Source organism: Perca flavescens, chromosome 2, assembly GCF_004354835.1.
Source record: "Perca flavescens isolate YP-PL-M2 chromosome 2, PFLA_1.0, whole genome shotgun sequence".
In the NCBI taxonomy this organism is placed as follows: domain Eukaryota; kingdom Metazoa; phylum Chordata; class Actinopteri; order Perciformes; family Percidae; genus Perca; species Perca flavescens.
Genome location: NC_041332.1, coordinates 18,647,431 through 18,674,822, shown reverse-complemented (window position 1 = coordinate 18,674,822; position 27,392 = coordinate 18,647,431). Strand labels below are relative to the sequence as shown.

The window sequence follows — 27,392 nt, the reverse complement described above, 5'->3', positions numbered from 1 at the left end:
CCATAATTTTTATTAAAATTTGGAGTGCTGCCCCTGAAGGGTTTTTAATGAATATTTTTTGGGGAGTCCATAGATACAAATCATGTCTGACTGACTAAAACTAAACTAAAATATATTCTGTTTATTTGATTTGGGCTTTCTGTATTGGAATTTCCGTTTTCATTTGGAAAGTGTTGTGTGTACAAGATCCACAGTGTCAATGGTAGGACCACCATCATCATTGCTTGTCCTCTGTATTTGCACTGGGTTCCTCTGGTGTTTTTCCTTCTTCTTTTTTTTCCCCCTCACACAAAGGGACATGCACGTTAGCTATCAGTTACTCTAGAGCCATTGCCCTTGAACAAGACGCTGGCATCAAAACTTGGTGTCGCTCCCCAACTGCCACCCACTAAATCACTGACACAGCCAAGATGGGTCAAATGCAAAGGAGAAATTGCACTATAGAAAAGAGCTACTCAACCAGCAACTTTTGTCAGTGAATATGGGGATTATTATGTGTAAAGTGAGCCCAAGGGGGGCAGAAAGAATAAAAACTTTCAAATATGCTTTGTGGTTTAGGTGGGTGAGAAGCTTATGGGTGTGAGAAGAATAAACAAAAAAAGAGCGAGCTTACCTCCAGGTGATGCCAAACGTGGGCCTGGGTGAAGGATATGGCCAGATGTCCAGCGCTGGTTTGGCATTGTAGCTAAATATGGACACCTCACGGAATCCACCTCGCCTCGCCAGCACCTTCAAGTCGTCATGTGGCAGTACAAAAATACTCTTGCGGCTGCTCTTGGTGACAAACTTGCGGTAAGAAGGAAGGGCGGTGTCTGAGCGGGTCTTCTTGGTGCGGGAGAACTTGAGAAGACGTACACGGCCCTTTGTTGATGACGAGTCCTCCAGGCTCACAGCAACAGACGACACTGAGGTTTTACCACTGGAGTCAGTTGTTGACTTACTGATAGAGGCCGAGAGCGCCGTCCTCTGTTCTTGTGTCACTATTTCACTCCGGCTGGCCTCTGACTGACCGTCGAGGACGGGGGAACAGATTTTGGTCACAGTTGTTTTGGTCATGGTAGTAAGGGTGGACACTGCACTGTTTTCTTTTGTCGACACATCAGGCTTCATTACCACTACAGATGCCTTCGATGGCACTTTGGCTATCCTCATCTCCGTGGAAACTACTGTTGTGGTGGTTGTGGAGGTTGTGGTTACCTGTGTGATGATGGTCTTGAGTGGTTCTGTCGTACCACTGTTACTATTCTCCTCTGCAAAGTCGTCACTTAGACTGGACTCTTCTGCTGAAGGTATGGGAGACGGTGCCATTCTGATGATCTTGACCACAGGACTGGGTTTGGTCTCCACAGATGTGCTGCTGTGTTGTAGAGTGCTCTGAGTATTGGCTCCAAGTGCATTTACGTTGTTCTCTAGCTTCGTCTTCTTCAGCGGCGGCTCGTAGTGCTGGTCTATTATTGCCGTTTTGCTCTCTACCTTAGAAGCTAAGCTTGGTTCCTCGCCCCCAACCTCTGTACAATCATTTACAGAAGCCAAATCTCCGTTTACTAAAGGCTGTTGCTGTGTGCTGTCCTTCAACGAGACAACCAGCCCTTGTTCTTCAACTTTACCGATGCTGTTCACCATGGGCTGTGGACTGTTGCTGAGCACAACATTATTTGAGCTCATTACAGAGTTACTCAACATGCTTGCACTCCCCAAGCCATCATTACCATTTACCTGAGGGAGATGAGAAACTGGCTCGGGAGTGCTATTGCCTTCGGTTTTACCTAGTCCAATGCCTTCTATATTTTCTTGGTTCTCCTCTGGCCCCATGCCATTTTCCTCTGTACCCGAATGCGCTGAGCTTAAAGTTTCTGGGTTTTGCTGAATACCTTTAGAAGGAGATATGTTTCGACTGCTTATTTGGTCAACAACACTTGTAGATGTCCTCAGAGAGTCCAATTTTAAGTTGGGTACCTCAGACCCTGTATTTTCAATATGCACAGCCTTAGTAACATCTGATGGTACACTGGCTGTTTGTCGCTCTAAAGAGCTATGAATTCCCCCTGCTGTTTCATGTACATCAGGCAGTGTGACACCCTCCTTCACTGAACTGTCCGTTTTAATTTCTTTTGGCCCCATAGTCCTTTCTACTAAGTTTGCCTCCAATACCTGGGGTATGGAGCTGGTTTGGTTTTGTGTACCTGTACTGCAACTGTCTTTGGGTGTTGAGTCCGGAACAGGAGAAGGAAGAGGAGGAGTGACAAGCTCACCTGTCGTTTTAGAGAGTTCCGCCAGACTCTCGCTTTCAACCTCTCGTCCTCCAACTTTTCCTGGCCCTGAAGTTTGTGTTGTGGAAGCTTTGCCCAGTGCAAGCTGTGTCTGGGCGAGTGTATGGGGCTTAAGTGGTGATCGCGGCCGTACCGGAGTGCTCAGAGCGGGGTTTGAAGTGGATGAAACTGGTGTAGGAGTCTGAGGGTTGGAGGCAGACACCTGCTGCCTCTGCCTCTCTTCAATAACGTGTTGCTTCACTCGCCGCTCTAGGAGGCTGTCCAGCTTGGAGGACTTGACCTTCTTCTTGTAGGCGATGCGGGTAAGGAAGCCCTTACTGACATCCACTACATCGTAGTTAAAGGGTCGTGTCGGGCCCTCTGTGGGCTCCTCCTTAATAGAGACCTTTTCCTCCTGAATGCTGGACCCTGGAGAGAAAACAAAAAAAGACTTTAATCTGCACTGAAATGAAAACTGGGACACTTCCTCACATTCTCCTTACAATCTCTGTCAATCAAGTTGAAAAAGCTGTGGAAGGATAAACAATACTAAAGTAAAAGTAATTATAAATGTTCTACAACTCATCGCCACATGCAATTGAATACAATGCTATTAGACACTAAGTTGCACTGTCATACTTTGCTCTTCATCTGATCTTGAGAATGCGGGCTCCACCTCCATCTTTGCAGGTGATTCATCTGCTGACAATTCCTCAGACTTTTCATTTTCACCCAACCCTTCTTTCTTTTCCTCTTCCATCCGCTCATTAGACTCCAAATCGTCAACAGACATCGGATGATCTGTTACAAGCTTGGAGAGGCCAGAGGAGTCCTGATCTTTTGCCTCACTGTGTAAGACAGCAGCTCCTTGAGCTTCTGGTGCAGATACACTGGGACGTCGACTCAAGTCCAACAGGGTACATTTCTTGCCAAGTTTAGCATCTTTGGAAAACACAATCACAGTGAGAGTTTATTTTTCAAATTTGTTTGAAAATGCACATCTGGAGCTACCAATAACATAATTAACTTGAGAAGGTTTATCGTGGCGTGTCCAGCTTTTATAACATAAAGAACATGATTTTGATGCTGCAGTTAATCTGCAGCTCTGCTTAACATTTTAAATATTTAGTAGCAGTTAAAGGATAAATAATAATCTCAACTATTTGTGAGGTCTTTGATTGGCTCTTTGAGATAACTCAATGACATCAACAGACACATCAAAAGAGGCTTAAATTCATAGAATGCCAACCGACACACACAATGGCATCGTTGAGATTACTGAACGAGAGACTTATTCACTCTCAGAGTCAAAGATACTTTATATTAGAGAAAACCACATTTTAGGCCCCAAAGTCTCCCATTCCAGACCTTCAAGTTCTTTGCGGTAGTTGGCGTTGGTGTTGCCGGGAAGCCTGGGGACAAACCGCTGCACATAAGTCTTACTGATCCAACTCCAGCCCCCATAGCCCGTAACGCGATACTCCTCTCCTTTCTGCTTCCACACCTTTAAATAAGACAAGAAAGTAGAAAATAAATGAGGGAAAGAAGGATAAAGAAACAGAAAGCAATGCAAGGTTCAAACAGAAAAAAGTTATTGGGAGAGAGAAAGGGGTGGGAGAGGGAAGAGCAAAGGTATGAAGAGAGATTAAAAGTTAAAAGGTTATCCACACACTGATCACTGTTGAGGGAAATGACTCACAGCGCAGCTCAATTTGCTGCATCAAACAACCCTTGATGGTCACAGACACACAACATACACACCAGTGTTTCCCAGAGCAATGCCTCAGTTTTTCAGGCAGCAAAGTCTCAATCTAGAAGTAGACTAGAGTAAAATGTTATTGCCATTATCCTATTGTCAGTATAGTTTCATGTAGAATAGTCTCTAGAATAGTTAGGATGTTTGTATCTTATTTAATCAAACCTCTTGTAACTTGTTCAGCGGTGCATCTAAAAATGTGGTTGCCACAGAACGTTTTATTTTACATTACATTAAGCTGACGCTTTTATCCAAAATGACTTCCAATAAGTGCATTTAACCATGAAGGTACAAACTCAGAACAGCAAAAATCACAGAGAAGAATTATATTAAAATTAATATAATCACATACCGTCACATTAAAAAATAATGTCACGGTGTGGTGCATGAAGGCCTTTTTACAGTCGCAGCAGGCAACCTGGCGCGCGCCAATGTGACGTCAAAACAACGTAGACCTCGGTGCGCGACCAGAGGTTTTCAGCGGTGCGCGACAAAGTGGAAACATAGAAGCGGGGATGAGTTCGGGGGGTAACCGAGTCTATAAGGACTCTCAGAGTGACTGCAAGTCTCTCTTGTAAACTTACTGGGTTAAGAGGAGTTCTTTTATGGACGGTGAATGAAAGGCTTCATTTGACGAAGTAGGTCATCGAAATCAAACCGAAACATTGACGTCAATGCTGCTGCCAGTTCTGCCATTGTTTACCTTTTTCTTCTTCTTCTTGTACGTAGAAATAGCAAAGTCAGTAGCCTTTCCTCAGTTGCGCCACCTCTGTTCAGGAGAACACTACAACTAGTGTTGCGACCACCACACGCGAGTATAAATAGTTACTGTGCACCCATGGCGTCACACTGGTGTGAGACAGGTCGGCTGCGGCGAGTATACCGCACATCTGAGACTCTGAACTTCCAGTGTCAATTTCAATGCCCATGTTTACATTTAGCTTTTAACACTGTGATGGCAGCCATACTGGACACCCCGGTGTGTGTGTCATGTGCTGTACAAAGCTCATTTACATGAGGAGTGGATTATTTTATGTAGAAAAAATGGCAGGCTTGCAGCCAGCTGGTCCAATCTCAATCTGGCATGCTAAGTACAGTATGTATACATGAGTGTAAGAGGATTGTCCTTGTGTGCATGAACGGCAAAAGAATATCTAACTTCTGACAAATTAAATTCATCTTGTGTTAGAAATAATCAATTGAAAAGCCAACATTTGTGAATATGTATGCGACCTACCTGGTGTTTAATTGGAAAGGTGTATTTGACCCAGGTGGCCTGTTGCATTGTCTCCTCATCCTCAAGCTTCTTCTCCCTCTTCTTCACTTTCTCCTTCTCCTCACGCTCCATAGAGGTCATGCGGTTTAACCTGAAAATGAAAATGTCACTGTCATACAGCATAGCCTGCCCTGCTGCTCTTAAATTAGAACTGCAATTGATTTTACATCTACACAGACTAGTAACGTAGAAGAAAAGTTGACAATATAACCTTTGATGTGACTTCTCAGTCTGAACTTTTGTGTTCATGGTGTGCTGCACAGACAACTGTTTGTTGTATAAGTTCATCGATCAATTAGCGACAACCATGCATATCTTTTCAACCCTTCACCCTTCTGTTCAGCCTTTTGGAATTGGAAAGCTTCTTGAGTAATGCAAAAGTATGATTATAGCCCTGACTAAAGATGAGATGATAGTTGCTCTTGGAACATAAATTAAAAACGACACACACAACACACACACTTGCCCTACAAGTTGCTGAGAAGCTCTCGCTCACTTACTTTGCTCACAGTTCAGTCACACATTCTGATCCTAACCTTGTGAAATCTTGGACAATCGCTTCTTTACTGGGGCGGTGTGGTGTTGAAGCAGTAGTAGAGGCAGAGGTGGGTGGCACTGGTAGTGGTCTTGCAGTCTAAATATTATGCCTCACAGCTAGGGTGGGCCTTTTGATCTGACCTGGTTATGATTGCCTCTGCCTGCTACACTTACCACACACCCCCTTGTGTACATGCACTGAATGGTTGTTTGAGTATTTGAATGTCTTGCATTTAAACTGAATTTCTGGATGGATCCTATAACTATTATTTTTGTATGCATGTTTGATATATCATATCACTGTGCAAAAGCACAGATTTATGAATATGTGTAGTATGTAAACAATATGTACAGTACACATACACTGTATATATACACTATGTGTGTACCTGGTATGGCCCAGTGAGTCCTTCCAGACAGGTAGCATAGCCACAGGCTTGATGGCACACTCCAGGATGGCCAGAGCCAACGCAAACTCTCTGGCCTTACTGCACATCTGAACTGCTTTGATCCAATTGGTCCTACAAAACAAGCAAAGAAACATTAAACAAATTGGAAACTTCTGTTTATTTTAGGCGCTTTCACTTTTAGGCTACATTTAGTTTTAAGTTTTCTGTTATAGTGTGCTTATAGTTCTGGAAGAAGTACCTTAATTCTGACCTTTTTTCCATATCTAAACATAAGATGATGTAATCACTGAAAGGCAACAATACCAACATGACAACCTAAAGCACTAAAACCAATACCCACTAAACATTTTTTATGGTTCTAAAATACACAGCAAGCTACACAAGTATACATGTGTATATTTTGTAAGATTTTTTTGTGGCATTTTAGGTCTTTAATCAACAGGACAGCTGAAGACATGAAAGGGGAGAGAGAGGGGGGAACGACATGCAGCAATAGGCCGCAGGTCAGAACCGAACCTGGGCCCACTGCGTCGAGGAGTAAACCGCTATACATGGGCGCCCGCTCCACCAACCAAGCTATCCGGGCGCTCCAAGTATCCGAATTATAACACATAATTTCCATATCACAGTGCCTGACTCTGTACCTGTGTGAGGCCCAGTTAGGGTGCATGAACGGTGCTGGAACATTGTTCTCCAGCTGGATGATGGTGATTCTCAGTGTGGAGATGGTCAGAATCTTTGAGCCATGAATGGACCCATTCCACTTAAACTCTCCTGCTGGTGTCATGCAGAACTTATGGGAGAGATGCCGCCTCTTGTCGTGGTCCTGAGGAAAAGACAGTTATAAGTTATAATTGCCAATCCATGTGACTTGGAAGTCTATATTACAATGGGAGAAACCCTTGAAAACATGCGGAAAAATGAAAACCCAGAAAGGGCTGGAATGCACTGAGCAACCCTGCAGCTCTTATTTAATGTTTCTGAACATTCAAATGGCAAAACCAACAAGATGTAGTGCTACTTGCCTCTCTATGCTGGTGCTTGTTGAGGGCCACAGTATTGGAACTGTACTGGTTATGATAGACGCGGTATTTTCCCTCCTGGCCAAGCTTGAAGTATTGGCTGAGTGTCCCCTTCATCACCACCTCCTTGCCTCGCGTGCTGACACGGGTGACGTCACCTTGTGCATTTACTACTAATACCTGTAGAGGTAAGGAAAAAATATATGAGTCACTTACATTTATTAAAGACTGCCTTGTAACAACAAAGTTCCTATTCCAATTTATAATACAATGTACAACTTGTTGCAAACCAGATGTCCTGAATAAGAAACATCCTCATTACAGACGCTGATGTTGCAGCCTTGAAATGAGCCGTGGTTTACTTGCTCATCTGCTTCGGATAATAAATGACATTTTACGAGAAGACAAGTTATTTTGGGACAATGTTAAATAGCTTGAAGATTGTCAGGTAAATTCTTCCCCAAGGCCATTAACCTAATTTTCATCCATTGGCCTGCTCTGTGCACCTGTGTCAGACACTATGCAGGCATTTTTCATTTATTGTCTGAAAGAGCAAAATCGTTATCATCCATGGTCCTTCTCACCTCTTTGCCCTCCTTGAAGCCCTTGTTGGCTTCGTAAACAGCAGCGGCCACCTGTTGATTTTTCATCTGGCTAAGCTTGCTTTCTGGGTTCCTCAGCCGGGTCACCATGCGAGTGGCTGCAGACTTCTTACTGCCGGGACCCGTCTCACCATTGGCTGAGTCTTTACCGTCCCCTGAAAACCCAATGCCAGGTTCAGTCAAAGACAGACGAAGCCAAGTCTTACACAGTTGTGAACTCCATTTGAACTATGGCCGTTTGATGTGCTATGATCACTGAAAGCAACACCCTGTTGACGGTGGTTACATCAAATATTTATGCATATGCATTTAAAAAAAAATAGTTGTAACATGCTTGTACTGTGGTTTTTAATACAGAAAATTCTACCATGTAAAATGTGCTGCTTTTATGTTTTAAGGCTATTAACTGGGATGTAGAATGTGTACATGAGTAGTATGTATGAATATAGAGGTCAATTATTGGCATCATCACGTAGATAGCTATATTACAACAAACAAGACGTAATTATGGAGGTACTGTTTTGTCAGACCTGTGTCATCAAGGCTGGCCAGGGATGACTGGGAGGACTTGTCAGCCAGGTCTGGAGGTTCGGGACCTCTGGGAGGGACCCCAGCTCCCATGCTGCTGTTACTGTTCTCCTCACTGGTCTGGGAGGGCTGGCTCAGGCTGGGGATGCCATCTCCGCTGACACGGACAGAATCTGATGATGGCTTTTCTGCTACACAGACAGAAAATCACAAAGAGGATTGACCGTTACATAAACAAGACTAGCTTGTTTAAGTGTTTCAGCAATGTACAAGTGTTAGACGGGGCTGAAGTTACTCAACTAGAAACACCAAGACAGATTGCTGCATCAAAGCTGTTTAAAATGACCACTAACTAGGAGGCGCAGTACAAGCAGAAGCTCAGTCTTAATAAAGCCAGAAACATTCTTGTGATCGTTCTGAAATAGCTAAAGCTGTGGCTCCCCCTACTGATAAGTCATGCATAACACATGCACCAAATAACCACTTGAAAGCAAGGGTGACCAATCCAGGCAAGGCAAAGATCCAAAAAGGCTTGTGTATACATGATTACACTGACCACAACAATAAAAGCTCTGCAATTATTAGAATGAATATGTGCAGATCATCACTAAACATTTTTAAAAAGGAACTACATAAACAGAAAGCTATCTAATCAGAGTTCCTGATTACAAGCAAGCAGCAAAATAAAAGCAAAAAAGAAGAAGAATTATTGCGACAAGCAATGTAAATGCTGTCCCCAGTTGACAGTGGCTTGGTTCCAGTCATGCTGAGTGTAGGGACAATGCCATCTGATTGTAAATCAATCAATGCTCTTCAGAGAGAGCATTAGGGAATTAAGAGTTCAAGTGCAAAATGGCTGAAAGTGTTCCAAGGCTGAAGCCCGGGTTTCAAGAAATAAAAACTGGACAATTGAACACAAAAGCCAGCAGCTGGAATGAGAGCCACATGCAAAGAGGCAGGCTGAGAAATCGTGAAAAAAAAGGAGGAACGCCAGAGCACTGGGGGTTATATGGCGGAACAAACAAGTCACTGATTTTAGATTTATCGCACAGTCCTGTGAAGTTGCAAACTGTGGCAGTAAAGCAGATCCCCGAAAAGAGCTTAATGAGGTCAACTTCCCACTAAAATGTCCTTGTATACCTTCGGTGATGTTAGAGACCTCCATATGGGAACATCCCTCTATCAGAGCCTCTGGTGTGGAGGCTGGGGGCTTTGGAGCCTCAGAGGCCAGGCTATAGGTCACGTTGGTGGGGATGGTTTGTGTTGGGGCACAGGTTGCTGGGAGTATGGGTCCGTCTGAGATGCTACTGCCACTACTGCCTTCTTGGCCAGTGGGTGGAGCTTCAACAACTACAGATGAACAGCAGCAATGTTGTAAATATTGTGGATTTTATTTTATAACGCATGCATTACTTGGAGAGAACCAGTGATGGTTGGGGCTGACAAATATGGCCAAATCATAATAATCATCATTTAAAAAACAATAATCATCTCATTGACATTGTTGCATTACCTTTAAAAATGTATCTTAACTTCTGGGGTCATTTCTTTTTTTTAAGATGAATGCATTTATGGGAATACATATAGACACTTATATTCATTATGCTCTCGAAGCCAAATAGTGTACCAACGCTTACCAAAGACGTTAGCGCTTTTTTTTCTGCTGCCCATAAATGTCTTATTATTCTATATAGGGGTCTCTTTATGGCTCTGGATAATACATATTCAGCAAGACACAGATATAAATAAAAATATGTGCTTTATAATTGCCAAACGTATCGCTTGAGTCTTGAAAAAGACCACAACATTTCTAATTGGTCGAAGAGCCAAGGAACAATGGATTTGATTCTTTAAATCAATAACTAATTACACCATTGTGATGATGTCTTCTTCTCCAAGGCTCAAAAACAGAATAGAGTGGAGTTACTGAGACCCAGGGAAACTGCTTTTCAGGTCAGACCGTACAACATTTTTATGCTACTATTATCATTACTTTGGGCTACATATTTGATTGGGTTTTTCAGAATACTTTGTGAAATACAAACATCATAAATACCTCCACCACTTTTTTTCTTTTCCGTGGCCTCTTCTTTTGTCTCCTCCTCTTCGGTCAGATCTTTGCCCTCCTGTTGCCCCTCGTCCCTCACCTTGGCCTCTTCATCTTTCTTCTCCACATCCATCTCCTTTTTCTCCATCTCCAGCCGCGCCTTCTGGGCCTCCTCAGCAGCCCGTCTCTTCACCTCCTCCAGCTCCTCCTCCTTCTTTGCCCGCAACCGCTCCAGGATCTCCTCTGGATGAAAGAAGGTGTATAAACAAAAGACGATAGTTTTAAGACAAAAGAAATGAAAGGGCTGAGCCACTAAATAGTGTGTGATATTATTGAAATCACACTCAGGGATTTGATCAACAACACAACATAGGTACTGTGTTTCTAAAAAGGCATAATTTCAGAAGATACTGAGAAAATAAAATGATTATAAGTTGTTATGCAACAGTAATAAAGAAATCACAAACTACAGAAATACAATAAAGATACCATATTCCATAGGTAACAAAGAAGACTTGGGAACCAAACCAAAATGACAAAGAGGGTGTGTTTTTGGAGGCCACATTAGGACGTGCTTGAACTTTATATTTAAACTCAAAACTAGAAGGATTACCTTCCAATGAACCTGCTTGTTTAGAATTCAAAAACGGTAGCAGCAACAGACTGTTTACATGATTTACATAACATGATTTGCATGTAAAATGTGGGAAAATGTTAAAAAATAAACATGCTTGTTGAGGTTGACTGAGAGCAATTAACATCCTAACCTGCTGTAAAACACCACAATAAAGTTAGACTGTCGTGTGTGGTCAGAGAGCACAATAGTATCATGATGTGATTCACTACAGTGTTAATATGTGTAGCAACAGTGATGGTCATATACTGAGAGAGAAGCATACATAGTGGAAGACCGTAACCGTAAGTCCTTTACCAGAGTATGACTCATTGGTAGCACCATTACAAATTTAACATTAGCTGAGCAATATAAAGCCTCCATCTGCACTGTGCAAAACAGCACAAACAAACCACAAAGAAATATGATAAAAACAGAAAGAAAAATTCCAATCCTGAAATTGAAATGCTCAGGAAAAAAATATACAGCAAAAGAAAAATTGACTGCAATCTGTATTTTATCACTGAAGCAGATATTATTTTGTTTGTGTGGTACAACAGCTTTGATGACACCTTTAGAGTGAAGAAGAAAAACACTGGATGACCGACTATATCTTCCGTTTCACACTTGTCACCAGGCTTGGATGAAATATCCAGTCATAAAGAGACTATGTCTATATAAAAACTTTGTTTAAACAAAGCAGAAATTGAATTTAAAAGCCTCTATATTCTTTTCACTTCATGGCACTTTTTAAGCAGTGTTAGAATTGTAATGCACTCTTATGGATTAGTTGTGAAAACAGCTGCCAAATACACACACCAGAGCATGCCAAAAGCAATGAGGGGATGCACTTACAGGACATTAAGTGGTTTAACACACACAAAGTACAGGGATGAAGTTTCCAGTTTGAAAAAGTTTGACAAAAACTGTCTTCATTCTTTCAAGTGGCATACTTCCTGGGGGGTAAAATGTCAGCTGAGGAACCTTTAACCTATCCGTGCACAGCAGATGCTTTATGGAAGTGCTAGTTTGCTAGCAAAAAACATACAGATGGATTTGGTGGACACAGACAGAAAGGAATGGATGAGGGACTGAAGGGAAGCTCAAGTGCTGGATACTGGCCAAACTGGGACCAGAGTAAGGTTACATAATAGCTGTGTTGATTCCTATTGCCCAGCCATCTATGACTGGGTGGCATTCATGAGTATTGGGGGGAAAGCAGACAGAGGAGTGGGGAGACAGACTCAGAAAGAGAAAGGGAAGAAAAAAAATACTTTGGGCTTAAAGAGATCCTTCTTCCATGATTGAACTCCGCGACAGAAAGCATCTCAGATTTTCTGGGAATTGGTTGTTGTTTTGTTTTTTTATTGAAACGGAGAAAGAATGAAGAACTTTTTACCATTGGCAGCAGTGAGGAAACACTTATTGCTGCCACGGGCCTTGTTAGTTAGGTCCTCAGTGATGTCCATATGCCCGTGCACCTCGTCCCTTATCTCCTCAAGTGCTGCATACAGGTCAGCCTCCCAGTACTGCTTATCCAAACAATCTATGAGCTCAGCTAGCTGGACCTGGGAAGAACAGAGTTTAGGGAGAGTTCAATAAGTGCAATACAAGATTAGCTTAATACCATGACAGCCGCACTGCCAAAAAACAGGGAATGTTTGGATGTATTTTGTTACTTAAAAGAAAGAGCAGGATTGTGACACATAACTACAGTAAGTAAGAAATTAAGATAAGTAACAAGATTACTTAAAAAGAATAATTCAATTTTATTGTGTGAAAAGCATACACCCGCAATAATAAGATAAAACCATGAGTGGCATTTACCTTGGTGCTGTAGTACCAGATGGCTTTGTCCTCCTGCTCGCCATCCTCCTCACTGTATAGGAGACATGAGAGTAGACAGGAGGGAAAAAAATTAGGAGACACAATAGTGAGTAGGACAAACGGGGGGGAAAAGGTAATGATAAAACTGGAAGATCTATGCTCTAAATATGCTTGTTTTCTATATGCTGTTCTGTGGCTTAATGTGTTTAATGCTATTTGTTTGCCTTGCAACGTTGCAAAATGAACATAACGTTTAAGGATCAGAGTGTAAAGCTACCAAATTACCTAAATATTGGCAACGCAGCCCGTCTGGTGGTTTTTCCGACATTGCAATAGAACCGATATAGCAAAGTATATACAATAGACATTTTTTTTTAATATCTTTTTGACAATATATATATATATATACAGTGAGGAAAATAAGTATTTGAACACCCTGCTATTTTGCAAGTTCTCCCACTTGGAAATCATGGAGGGGTCTGAAATTGTCATCGTAGGTGCATGTCCACTGTGAGAGACATACCGGTAATCTAAAAAAAAAAAATCCAGAAATCACAATATATGATTTTTTAACTATTTATTTGTATGATACAGCTGCAAATAAGTATTTGAACACCTGTCTATCAGCTAGAATTCTGACCCTCAAAGACCTGTTAGTCTGCCTTTAAAATGTCCACCTCCACTCCATTTATTATCCTAAATTAGAAGCACCTGTTTGAGGTCGTTAGCTGCATAAAGACACCTGTCCATCCCATACAATCAGTAAGAATCCAACTACTAACAAGGCCAAGACCAAAGAGCTGTCCAAAGACACTAGAGACAAAATTGTACACTTCCACAAGGCTGGAAAGGGCTACGGGGAAATTGCCAAGCAGCTTGGTGAAAAAAGGTCCACTGTTGGAGCAATCATTAGAAAATGGAAGAAGCTAAACATGACTGTCAATCTCCCTCGGACTGGGACTCCATGCAAGATCTCACCTCGTGGGGTCTCAATGATCCTAAGAAAGGTGAGAAATCAGCCCAGAACTACACGGGAGGAGCTGGTCAATGACCTGATAAGAGCTGGGACCACCGTTTCCAAGGTTACTGTTGGTAATACACTAAGATGTCATGGTTTGAAATCATGCATGGCACGGAAGGTTCCCCTGCTTAAACCAGCACACGTCAAGGCCCGTCTTAAGTTTGCCAATGACCATTTGGATGATCCAGAGGAGTCATGGGAGAAAGTCATGTGGTCAGATGAGACCAAAATAGAACTTTTTTGGTCATAATTCCACTAACCGTGTTTAAAGGAAGAAGAATGATGAGTACCATCCCAAGAACACTATCCCTACTTTGAAGCATGGGGGTGGTAGCATCATGCTTTGGAGATGTTTTTCTGCACATGGGACAGGGCCACTGCACTGTATTAACAACCTCCTTCCCTCAGTTAGAGCATTGAAGATGGGTCGAGGCTGGGTCTTCCAACATGACAATGAGCCGAAGCACACAGCCAGGATAACCAAGGAGTGGCTCTCTAAGAAGCATATCAAGGTTCTGGCGTGGCCTTGCCAGTCTCCAGACCTAAACCCAATAGAGAATCTTTGGAGGGAGCTCAAACTCCGTGTTTCTCAGCGACAGCCCAGAAACCTGACTGATCTAGAGATGATCTGTGTGGAGGAGTGGGCCAAAATCCCTCCTGCAGTGTGTGCAAACCTGGTGGAAAAACTACAGGAAACGTTTGACCTCTGTACTTGCAAACAAAGGCTACTGTACCAAATATTAACATTGATTTTCTCAGGTGTCCAAATACTTATTTGCAGATTTCTGGATTTTTTTTTTTAGATTATGTCTCTCACAGTGGACATGCACCTACGATGACAATTTCAGACCCCTCCATGATTTCTAAGTGGGAGAACTTGCTAAATAGCAGGGTGTTGAAATACTTATTTTCCTCACTGTATATCTCATCATATTGCCCGGCCCATGATATCTTTAGAGTTCATATAGCAGCAGAATGGAATATTTGACAGTTTTTTTTGTTCAGTATGGTCCATGCTGAGGCACTGTGGAACCTGAGGCCGTGTAACAGTAGTGTCTATTCACACACACACAACACACACATACAACACACACACACCATTCATTGCACGTACATCCAGTCACACAAACTTTCCTCTGTGCACTCTACTTATATGCACACAGCCTCTGAAGGGAGAGTGAAGATCAGTAACGCAGCACCTGCTGGGCACCAATTTGGAGAGCAGGACGAAGCAACAAAAAAAAAAAAAAAAGGAGAGAGAGTGAAATGAGGCAATGACAAATCTTGGGCCACCTACACTTATAAATCTTATATTGTCCAGGTGATCCATGCTGTTTTATGGTTTATGTAGCAGGCCTTCTGCTGCTGCTGAACCAGCACACACACCATCTGTGACTGCTTAATAGCACGATCATTTGCTAATGTATGGGACCAATACTGCTGACTGTCAGGTTATGTTAATTATATTGAGGGATGCACTTATTTTTGGTATATGAAACATCAGGTCCAGCCTCCATAGAGAGCCGAAGTCACGCCCTTCTACTTCCGGTCCATGGGACCTATCTTAAAAAATATGAACAAGGGTCAATGGAGAGATAATAATTATTTTTTGATCCAGTTTGAATTGAGCCCTGGATTACAAATATGATGTTCGTCAATTTAAAACATTATTTTTCAACCGAAAAAAGTCTCAGTTTATTGTTAAACTGTTGAAGTATAAGACTGTGAAAATACGTAATTAGAAAGACTACAAACTTCATGGATGACGTCTGGCTGAAGCTACGATGTCTGTGTGTATCGTACCGGGGATATAACGTTACTCAAATGAGCAGAGGATCTCGCTTGTTCTTTTGCTTCTCTGCTGAAAACCCAGCAGTTAAGATAACGTTACATGTGTTGTGGAACAGAGCTAAACTAGCTAGCTAGCGAGCAAACCAAGCATCAAGCTAAATAGGTGACGTAGATTGTGTGAAACGGGAGATGTAGTCCACTGAGCGGTTTCACACAAAACTAAGTGGTACTATGACAAACCTACGGCTAACTGAGACTTTCTTTGGTTGAAAAATTATCTTTTAAATTGACGAACATCATATTTGTAATCCATGGCTCAATTCAAACGGGATCAAAAAATAATTTGCCTCTCCCCGTTCACTACCGTTCATATTTTTTCTGACTTAAGGTCCCATGAGGTCCACCGGAAGGGGCGGGACTTCGGCTCTCTACGCAGGTCTGTACTGAGGCCCTAAGCTTGTGGTATGCTTAACTTTGCACTAGAGGTGTGACGAGACACCCAGCCCACGAGACGAGACACAAGACTGGATTCACGAGATTGAGACAAGATTTTAACACTATATTAAAGAAAACTTCAATGAAAAAATGAGACTGGAAAAATAGTCCATTATTCAATCGAAAGTCACAAAATGAAAAACAAGCACTGAAAGGTTTTGCCACAAACTTAAATGACTGGTTTCTCTTCTGTATAACTAACAGTTACACTGTTACTTATTCCATATGTATGGAGGAGAGAGTCTCTTACTCAGAGAAGCAAGGTTACAACATAACCAAGGGTTTTCTGGCAGTAGTTGAGACCAGTTGTGTTGTACTTGAATTTGTACAGTAGAGAAAGAGAAATACATCTTATTTTACTATTATTTCATACGGATTAGTTCTAAAGCACAAATAAATTACCATCACACACTCAACAGATGATTTTTGTGAAGACAGATGCTCTTTTCTCCTCTTCTGCATTTTATTAATTGCAGCAGTAAACAAGGAAGTAGGCTACTCTAGTATCGATTTATGACCATTATAGGCCAAAGGAATAACATTGCTCTTTATTTAATATCATTAAAAGTAAAGTTTGGTTTTGCTGTCCGCTTCCCAAATCGTTTTAACAGAGAAGTCTGCGCAAGACAGCGCCACAGTGAACTGCACGGCACACTGCAGACGTGTGTGTGGTAGTGTTGACGAACTGACCGAAGAGCCGGTTAATTAACCCGACTCGTGTCACTGAACCGGGAGACTCGGGTGCCATACGTCAATGAACCGACTCACTCCTGTTTTTTTTCTTTTACTTCATTCGTGCCGTTGTCTTTTATATATTTCAATCATAGACAGTATATAAGATGTCAATGGCTATTGTGTGTAGCTGGTATTCTTCTGCTACTGTGTGTGTAGTAATCTAGCTCATTAGCGCCTCCATTGGAGTGGTGGTGGTAGAATCAATCAGGAAATGAGCTACCTAGACCGCGCACCAGGCTAGTGAACGAGACCGAATGTAACCGTGCAACCGGCCGGCCCGATCGAGTCTAATGTAATCAAGCGGTGTCTTGGTTCTCGGCAAGTTTGAGTTATTAACCGAGCCTTGTTTCTGGTGCATCTTAGAGGATTGTTTCATGGCAATTCACACATTATCGATGGGGAAGTACAGTACATCGCATACAAATACACGTCATGTTATTTTGGTAGTTATGTTAAGGTTTGTTACGTGATAGGTAGGCTGTCACCAGGAGACCGTGCACCAGGCTACTAAAAGAGACCGTAACCGTGCCTAATGCATGAGTCTATGTAATCACGGGTGTCTAGGTTCTCGGCAAGTTTGAGTTACCGATAGCAGAAGCCTTTATGTCTCGTGCATTTTAGAATTGTGTTTATGGAAATTCCTAGGCTACATTACCAAAGGGAAAGTATTATACCACATACAAATACACGTAATGTTATCTTGGTAGTTATGTTAAGTTAAATGTTAGAAGTGAATGTTGCTACATAGTAGTTAGACTGTCATGAGGAGACCGCCCACCAGGGTACCGATGTGAGTCTAGTCGGTCAGTATGAGTGTGTAAATAATATGTCGAGACCGAATGTATCCGCAACCGCTCGAGTCTTCCGCGGTGTCTTGGTTCCTGGCGGGGGAACGCGATCACCCCGCCAGATGCATACAGTATCTCACAAAAGTGAGTACACCACTCACATTTTTGTAAATATTTAATTATATCTTTTAATGGGACAACACTGAAGTGTAAAGCCTGTGTAACAGTGTAAATTTGCTGTCCCCTCAAAATAACTCAACACAGCCATTCATGCCTAAACCGCTGGCAACAAAAGTGAGTACACCCCTATGTGAAAAGTGTTAATATTTTGTGTGGCCACCATTATTTTCCAGCACTGCCTTAACCCTCTTGGGCATGGAGTCACCAGAGCTTCACAGTAGAGCTGGGCAATATATCGATATTATATCGAAATCGTGATATGAGACTAGATATCGTCTTAGATTTTGGATATTGTGTTGTCTTTTCCTGGTTTTAAAGGCTGCATAACAGTAAAGTGATGTCATTTTCTGAACTTACCAGACTGTTGTAACTGTTCTATTATTTGCCTTTACCCACTTAGTCATTATATCCACATTACTGATGATTATTTATCAAAAATCTCATTGTGTAAATATTTTGTTAAAGCACCAATAGTCAACACTAAAATATCGTTGCGGTATCGATATCGAGGTATTAGGTCAAAAATAGTAGTAATAGTAATAGATATTTGATTTTCTCCATACTGCCCAGCCCTACTTCACAGGTTGCCACTGGAATCCTCTCCCACTCCTCCACGACGACATCACGGAGCTGGTGGATGTTAGAGACCTTGCGCTCCTCCACCTTCCGTTTGAGGATGCCCCACAGATGCTCAATAGGGTTTAGGTCTGGAAACATACTTGGCCAGTCCATCACCTTTACCCTCAGCTTCTTTATCAAGGCAGTGGTCGCCTTGGAGGTGTGTTTGGGGTCGTTATGTTGGAATACTGCCCTGCGGCCCAGTCTCCGAAGGGAGGGGATCACGCTCTGTCACAGTACATGTTGGCATTCATGGGTCCCTCAATGAACTGTAGCTCCCCAGTGCCGGCAGCACTCAGGCAGCCCCAGACCATGACACTCCCACCACCATGCTTTAGTGTAGGCAAGACGCACTTGTCTTTGTACTCCTCACCTGGTTGCCACCACGCACGCTTGACACCATCTGAACCAAATAAGTTTATCAGACCACAGGACATGGTTCCAGTAATCCATGTCCTTAGTCTGCTTGTCTTCAGCAAACTGTTTGTGGGCTCACACGACTATTTAACAGCGGCTCCGTGCGGAGATAAGCGCCGCCCATGACAATTGCGATTTCTTTGAAGAAATGCCAATTAACTAGAGCACGGTCTTCTCCCATCCCGGAATGCTATGTGAACCAGCCAGACCCTCCTCCGCTCCGCAGCGCGTGGATGGTCTGACAAAGCGAGACTAGGTCACTCATGACCAGGGCCTGAAATTAACACCCGACCACCAGCCAAATGCGGGTGAATTTTGCAATTGCCGGGTAATGGTGCGTTCTTTTTGTCCACCGAAGTCGATCTACGAGTTGTTTTTCGGAGTTACGAACCGGAAGTTGCTAAAAGAACGCCCCCGAGGTCGTATATACGACTCGTCAAGTTGTCTGAACTCAGGGGACCCAGAGTTCGTTTCTCGTTTTTCGACACGGATGTGATGTCACACTCGAGCTACTAGTCGCGATTACAAGACAAAAAGAACGCACCATAACCCTGTCTATCTACCTGCCACATTGGCAGTTAGCCAATGAGAATTAAGTGATTCAGACGCGTAACTATCGGTAAGCAGGGTACGTGGTTGCTTCTCGGACCAATCAGGGGTCTGCATTAGGGCTGGGCGATAAAACGATAACGATATGTATCGCGATAGACACATAATCAATATCAATAGAAAATGCGGTCGATAAAACGTTCGATAACTTGTTTTTCTTCATCAGAAGAAACCAGAGGTTGTGAATCAAGTTTGGTTGCATGAACAAAGGCCCTCACTCTCTGGCAACCTAGCAACGTGGGGAGTGACACTCTAACAGCCAATCATGTAACAGTATCATGTTTGGTTGCGCCACATCGCTGTCTCGTGTTCTTCAATAACAGAACCGGCGTGGAGTGGAAAGTGAGTGCCGCAGCGAGCGAGGTAAATCGTTGATAAAACAGGAAAAGCCGGTATTGCAGTTTTGGGGATTTTTGAAGTCTGACCATAGTCAGACAAATGTCGTCAGACCGTCGTCCCCACCAACACTGGTACTACCATAAACTTGTTTTACCACTTTAGCCGCGCTCAAACTTTCGAGCACAGCCGTATTCGCCATCAACGTCCAACAACATCTGCAACTGCAACACGGCACAAGCAGCAGAGCGCCATGGAGAGGTACTCTGCATCAGCGCCTTAATAAACGCTACAAGCAGCAGACCACCATGGAGAGGTACTCTGCATCAGCGCCTTACTAAACGCTACAAAGAAATAACGGAGGCAGACATGCTGGGCACTGTCCAGAAGCCAGGTTACCAACCTAGCACTAAACCTGCAGAAAATAGTTTCTTCTCAGGTTTCTTATATTTAGCTAACACTTTGCACTATTTTATGACACTTTATTAAGCATTTCTTACTTATTCTTTAATTTTGCACCTTAATGTTAAGAGATAATTGTTAAGTGTTCATTGTGATTTTAGACCTGTTTACATTTGAATTATTTGAGTGTTTTCCATGGTTGTGTTGACATTTCTGCTTTTATAACTGAGGGGATTATAATCAGAGCAGGGTTAAGTTTTTAAAATAAACATGTTTAAATTTAATATATTTTTCTCCTGGTCCTTATTTTAAATAGGTCATAAAATATATCAATAATTATCGATATCGACCGATATGAAAAACTTATATCGTGATACAGTTTTCAACCATATCGCCCAGCCCTAGTCTGCATCACTGGAAGACATTGATTGACAGCCGGGCCCCCGATCGCATTTTCATTACTCGCGACAATCCCAGCAGTCCCACGTGCAGCCACTGACCAAGTGGGAGTGAGAACGGGTCAAACTCATTTCCTTGTTTCTGTTATGAAGACGAGACGTGTGTGTGACTCGAACATCTCACATTGACCAACAAAACGTACAGCGAAAGACCGTGAAAAACATTTCAGACCGTCCTGCCAACCTGTATACATTTTAACATCACTGTACGCTGTAATGATTTTTCACTTTAAAGTCGGGCGGGTCTGCTGCGCCATTCTCCCCGCGACTGACGCGCGCATGCACACGCACACACACACACACACACAATAAGTACTTCTAACCGTATGAATGTGTCCCAGCCCAGGATAGTGTGTGTGTGTGTGTGTGTGTGTGTGTGTCCCAGGCCAAGATAGGAAATTAACTAACAATGTCAAGATCAACAAGCCACTGACAGAAATGTTCATATTTGATTCATTCAATAAATTTTAATTTTTTGTCTTAAATCCACCAGCCATTTTCATATTATACCAACATTTGCAGCATCCTGACCCTTTTTGGTAATGTTACTAGGAAAACTCAGCCAGAGTAATTCATTAATAGTAATAATTATTATTTGCCCCAAAACAAGTTTCCTTTTTTTTTACTTTTTGCAACTTTCACTGTCTATGTGAATCGCTATGCAGGATTATCAAGGCGGGAACCCCCTACTACAGCACATGATGACGCCGCAATGTCCACGAGTAGGCTACCATGAATAGGACAGGATGGGATCATAGAGACACAGCAAGTCCTGTTTTTCACCTTTATGAGGCAAAAAAATAAAAATAAAAATGGCTGGTAAAATGTCGCTGTGGCAGGTGGATTCTTAAATCCACCTGCCACAGTGGCTGGTGGTCAAAAAAGTTAACTTCAGGCCCTGCTCATGACCCCCTCTGCTTACATGGGTTGAGCTCGGGCTGGCTTTGAACGCCAGATGACTCTTTTAGGAAAGACATTTAATTTAATGTAATTAACAGTTATGAACAATTCTGAGGTTAAGCCATAATGTGTATGAGCTAAAGGTGCAAACATGAGTCTTTGTGATCCTCAGGGATTAAACTCCCATGAATGAAGGGGTGGGGGGGTCGAATCTGGGTTGAACATGTGCTCAGCCTGTCTTCTAAATCAACAAATTTTAGATAAGTGCTGCACAGACAGCAGCGACAGTATATATTGTATCATAACAAAAAATGACAGTACAGGAATGTGCAGAAAGGTTATTACAGTGTTACTGGCTACATATTTTCTTTATGGTGTTGTTCATAATTGTACATGCAGATGGTTCGTGACATTCACAAACACTTTCTGTGAATTATGTGACAACTTGGAGACTCTACTTTAGAGTTGATTAAACTGCTTTAAAGCATGCTTATGGATCTCGCAACCAAATACTCCTAATCTTTGACAACATAAAACCATAGTAATTTGGGCTAATGTGCGAGTTGGTTGTTTATTGGTTGTGTACTGTAATAAATATTTTGTCGAGGACCCTTGAATTTTTTTTTACTAATCCGAGAGACCATGATGGTTGAATAAATAAAACATGTTTAACACAGTCAGTCCTTACCGAGTGCTTCAGTAATGTTCGAATATTTCAGGTACTTTGACTCACACTTACTACTGTTGAATTATTTGCAACAATCTCGGCAAATAAATGAAACATGGTGAACTTACACAACAATGCGGCGGTTCAGGAACCAGTATTTGCGATTGTGTCGGTCATAGCCGACTGGCAGCTCTCGAATAAACGGTCTGCTCCTCTGCACTTCTGGGATGCAGTCTGCCACACCGGGTACCTTGTGTGCCACACACACCTCACACTGCCACTCGTCCTCCGGCACTTCCTGCAAAGGCGGCTTCACACACTCCAGATGGTAAACGGCTGAACATGTCTCACAGCACAGCAGGTCACCAAGGCGATGGCATACTCTGCAGTGGTCGTCATAGGCAACCACACCTTCCGACATTAGCTCCTCGCGGGCAATGTTGGTCGCCAGGAACTGGTCCACCAAAAACTGGAGAACTTTGATTTTGCTATCCAACGGTTCAAACGGGTAATCCTCACACTCCTGGAAAGGCAGAATGTGCCGGTACTCCGGGTCACTCTCACAGTATGCCCGCACCACCTCCGGCCAGGTCATACCATCCACAAAATACAGAGTGGAGTTGACGGAGTCCTTCACATCAGTGGGACCAAATGTGGTGTTGGAAGTATCCTCCTCTCGGAGAATAGCTTTGAGCAGGGAGATGTGGGTCTCTGCCAGCAGCGTGCACTGCTCCTGGCTGACCAGCGCTGCACAGAAATCCTCAAAGCGGAACGGTGAGAGCCGCAGCACCGAGCCAAAGTTACGTAGGACTTCGTAGACGGCAGACACATTAAGGAGCTGTGAGGTAGGAACCTGGAGGTCCTCAGAGGACTTGGGAAGCTCCAGGGAGGGAATGTCCTTTGCCTCAAGGATGGGAGACTGCGGTCGCAATGCCCGACTCTTTCTCCGGCCTGCAAGAAGTTAAAGGAAAAGAGCCAGGAGTGATAAGAAGGATGGCATACAAAACAAAACAAGCAAAGGAAGAGAAAATGTGTATACAAGATTAAAAAAGGACCATTGTTGCTTTGAATCAACATTAAATATTCAAACATGGCAACTGTGTGTGTTTTCGTCAGGTACACTGTTTACCACTGGGATACTATATCTTATGTTCACCATTTCTCAATGCAACATAAGGGCTGAACTTACTAGCATTCTTGATGACTTGTTGAACTGCACTATTCTGATTTTGCACGTGTAAAGGAGGATAAACGTGGGCAGACTCAGGACAATCAGAGTCGACTCCCTCTTCCAGTTTGCCTGGTGGCACTTGTGGATCGCCCAAGAGGCATCGCAAAGTGCCACCACCAAATCTTAGGAACAGAAGTCATGTTGTAAAAAAAAGATACACAAGCACATTCTTGTCCCAAGACAATAAAAATAATAAATGACTACACCCTTATAGTAGGTTGGTGTGCTCTTCTAGCCTTTCCATGTGCTCTTTTCAATCTTAAAGATACTGCAGCATTATTGTAGAGTGTAGGTTGCAGCATTATCTTTTCATAAGGAAACCAAATCATATAAAATTACACCACTTCATCCACACTGTCTGCCATGTTGTACCTTAAATGTAGACACTGCAGTAACCGCTGATAGACTGGAAGTCAATAACTGTTAAGCAAATATATTTGCATTAGGTTTGGTATAATTCTGAAAACAGCATGGAAATGAGTGTCTGTATGTTCATAGCAGTGAAAGCACTGGAATGTCTAGAGACCATTGGTCTTACGGAAGACCCCTCACACTCGGCTGCACAATGCTGCCATGTTCAAATGTCTTCATAAAAAGCAGTGGCTACTGGAAATTGAGAGGTATGCGAGTAATCTCTGAACCACTTAAATGGCATAACGCCTGATCAGGGTGTAGTGAAGGGTTGTAGGGTGAACAAATCAAGAAATACAATCTACATTCACATGTTTCTTTACAAAGAACATTTTTGTTTTAAAGAAAGAAAAATGCATCCCAACAAGAAATGACAATGTCTGATGCCACAGAGATAGCTTAAGGCTTTTCTGTTGAGCAGATATGGAAATGCACAAAACACCTAAGTCTGGATCACTCTTTCACTATTTTTCTAATCTTATGCATGTAGAATTACTTCCAGTGGCTCGCACACTGCATCTACTGCATTCTTTACATAACAGATGTGTGATGTCAATTGATTTTTGCAAACATCACTTTATTAAACATGACTATCCATAAGAGGGGCCGCGATGGCTCCAATTTGTTTACCCAATAAACACATGGATGTATTAATAAGACGGATAAACAACTTGGTTACTATGGTAACGGGGCACCACGTAATATTGTAACGAGTTGGTGTTTGCAACAAGTGAAAAAAAAGAGCGCCTCTCTTCAAAACAAAGTCCTGTCAAACTCACTAAGCAGCATTATGTAACAAAATATGTCATCTGAAATCTCATTGGACACACGTGAAAACGTCCAATAATTGTGCGTAAATAAAATACAATTACAAATTTATTTGACTGGTAATACTTTCATTTCGGTACTACGGCATTAGAAAAACTGTTAATCCCAGGCCAATGGGAACCAATATTTACAAACTAAGCTTTTCGATGGAGCGTAGACTACAGTAAGAACTTCACTTACTGTAGGCTGTAGTGTGCCTATATAAGTTGAAATGTTGAATGAATAACATGACTGGAAAGTGATGAATAACGTCACAGTCCACACATCTAGTTTCTCCGTGTGTATGAAAACACAGCGTTAAACACAGCGCGCATAAAAAAGTCCGGTAAAAAAACAAAACACGAATTAATTATTCATTATAAAAAAGGACAACAAAAATGTGCTGATCCGACAAAAAGTCAAAAACACGAAAGCCGGTTAAAGCGTGCAGCAGATCTGCAAACCAGTGGCAAGCAGAGCACACGGTAAACAAAGGCCTGTTTCTGAGTGCAAGCTCCATTTTGAACAATGCGGCTTGGTTTCTGTACTGAGCTAAAAAATAAAATGCACTTTAAGTAATGCAAACCTGCTGTGCTAAAGTGCGTGCACTGGCAAACGAACGTACCTGGGGTGCTACCGAGCGTGCTGTGGCTCCTAAAACTACTCTCGGTACAGTAGCTGGCATCATCATCATCATCTGGTAGTTCCTCCAGATAGTCAGAGTCGTTTCCCAAGGCCTCCTCTTCTTCAAGATCCGAAGGGTTGTCGTTCAGGAGTTCATCTTCGTCTGACCTATAGCTTAAATTATCATCCTCATCGCTGTTGTCGTCGTAGACCACCTTGGTTTGAGGCCGCCTCACTCCGCCTCTACTGCCGCGGCTGCCTCTCGACCCCCTGCCTCTCCCTCTGCCTCCTCTGCCCCGCAATGCCGCGGCCGCCGCCGTGGTGGAGGCTCCAACTTTCCTGCGGCCCCGGGACGAATGAAAGTTCTCTCGGCCGGAGATTTCTGTATCCACCTCCGCAGAGCCAGTGGCGCAAACGCCGCCACTTCCACCCCGTCCTCGACCGCGTCCTCTGCCTCGTCCCCGTCCACGCATCCCTCTACTCCTACTGCCCCGAGAGCCGCGGACTGGCCCGGGTGAACCTTCCCGCATCACGGCTGCTTGTTTGGGCGGCCTTCCTCTTCTCCCCCTCATTGTGGGAGAGAGTATCTTCTGTTCCGCTTCAATCTCGATGCTCGAATAAGCCACGCACACCGGAGAAAAGCGGGGGAGAAAGAAACCAACAGATCTGGTGACGGTTCCCGATAAGTCTCCACCAAGCCCCGGTCTCAATTTCAGCGCGGAAAGCTCAAACTGTATGGCCGGTGTCCCGCTCTGGGTCGCCTGCAGACGCCATTTTTCTTCTCAGCTCTCCCTCCGTTGAAAACACAGCAGGCCCCAGAGCTGCGTTAAGCTAACCACGGATACCAGGGGTTATACCGGAAGTATAGCGCCCTTTCCTTCAAAATAAAAGCAACGCGAAAATAACAAATACTTATTAAATACAGTAACAGTGGTGTATAGAACATAGCATAAATATAAAACCAAATTAAATTAATTATTTATTTTCAATGCAGCCGTTTATATAAGCCAAATATAAACTTTAAACGCTTTCATTTGAACTAGTTCGCTATAACATATCGGAAAATGCGGTTTTGATCCACTAACTTGACACGAGCAGGCCTGAACTCAATGCGAGGTCACGTGACTCACTATTCTACAATAGACGTGATTAGTTCATAAAATGAGTTATCCATGCAAACGCTTTCCACCAACAGTACTTTATTCGCGCTAGCTGTTTGGTGGGTGATTTTAAACACAGATGGCTCGAGTGTAATCAATGAAACACCATCGTTCATTTTCGGCCATGTCGCTATCGTCGTCACAGCAAAGCCAGGCGAGAAGATGCATGCATACATACTCCCCACATTCAGCTCTATCTACATGAACCTAAATAAGTCGTCATAAAAGTTAACAGCACACATTCAACATTCATGTTTAATATTACGTCAATGTGTGAAACAGCTGTAAATAATTTCTTAATCAAATGCATTTTATATGACTTTTTAATTTATTCCCAAGGAACCGCTCTTCAGCCAGTTCAAGTAACTGAAATCTAACCGGACCAATGCTGGGCTCTGCTGATCGAATCTATTCTATCTAGTGTGACAATGTGGCTAGCACTAGCAGCAACATTTAACGTTAACTAAATAGCAATAGAGGTGCGATCGCGACACCCTCCACTTGTGTCTTTATCATATGCAACTCTCTGGGTTTGACTAATTGAGTTTGGCAACTGTTTATTGTTTTGACATTCGTCTTTTGCATTTCAATTTTGCTAGCTACTTCAACAATAGACAGCACACAACCCAAGCTCCTGTTTAGCCGGCCTAACTAGCCAAACTGTCATTCCTATGGATAATATCGCAGGATAATTACGTAAATCAATATTTCTGTAATTGTCCAACTTTATCATTTTATATTTCCCTTTATAAAGTTATCACAACGCCATAATGTTATCTGTTGTCGTGGCCGAGTGGTTAAGGCGATGGACTAGAAATCCATTGGGGTCTCCCCGCGCAGGTTCGAATCCTGCCGACAACGTCAGTTTTTTTTGG

General features: G+C 42.8%; 1 protein-coding gene and 1 non-coding gene across 6 annotated transcripts in view; one reads left to right on the top strand and one right to left on the bottom strand.

Annotated features, from left to right (window-relative positions):
• Positions 1-26,155, bottom strand: part of LOC114564970 (nucleosome-remodeling factor subunit BPTF) — a 50,810-nt gene extending 24,655 nt beyond the window's left edge. For 3 of the 5 annotated variants that reach the window (XM_028592703.1, XM_028592712.1, XM_028592722.1), the window contains exons 1-15: positions 25,359-26,155; positions 22,413-23,235; positions 12,868-12,919; positions 12,440-12,608; positions 10,437-10,670; positions 9,521-9,730; positions 8,383-8,571; positions 7,835-8,007; positions 7,254-7,430; positions 6,873-7,054; positions 6,208-6,339; positions 5,243-5,372; positions 3,618-3,753; positions 2,889-3,191; positions 614-2,678 (exon numbers count right to left, since the gene is read on the bottom strand). In XM_028592703.1, coding sequence (XP_028448504.1) covers positions 614-2,678; positions 2,889-3,191; positions 3,618-3,753; positions 5,243-5,372; positions 6,208-6,339; positions 6,873-7,054; positions 7,254-7,430; positions 7,835-8,007; positions 8,383-8,571; positions 9,521-9,730; positions 10,437-10,670; positions 12,440-12,608; positions 12,868-12,919; positions 22,413-23,235; positions 25,359-25,929 — 5,546 coding nt within the window. In that variant the 5' untranslated portion in view covers positions 25,930-26,155. The remainder of the gene's footprint in view (positions 1-613; positions 2,679-2,888; positions 3,192-3,617; positions 3,754-5,242; positions 5,373-6,207; positions 6,340-6,872; positions 7,055-7,253; positions 7,431-7,834; positions 8,008-8,382; positions 8,572-9,520; positions 9,731-10,436; positions 10,671-12,439; positions 12,609-12,867; positions 12,920-22,412; positions 23,236-25,358) is intronic. The other 2 variants (XM_028592729.1, XM_028592738.1) reach the window with 2 other exon arrangements.
• A 1,141-nt stretch (positions 26,156-27,296) lies between these two features.
• On the top strand, positions 27,297-27,378 carry trnas-aga (transfer RNA serine (anticodon AGA)). Its single transcript has one exon. It is a non-coding gene; the product is annotated as a tRNA-Ser (tRNA).
• The last annotated feature ends 14 nt before the right edge of the window (positions 27,379-27,392 follow it).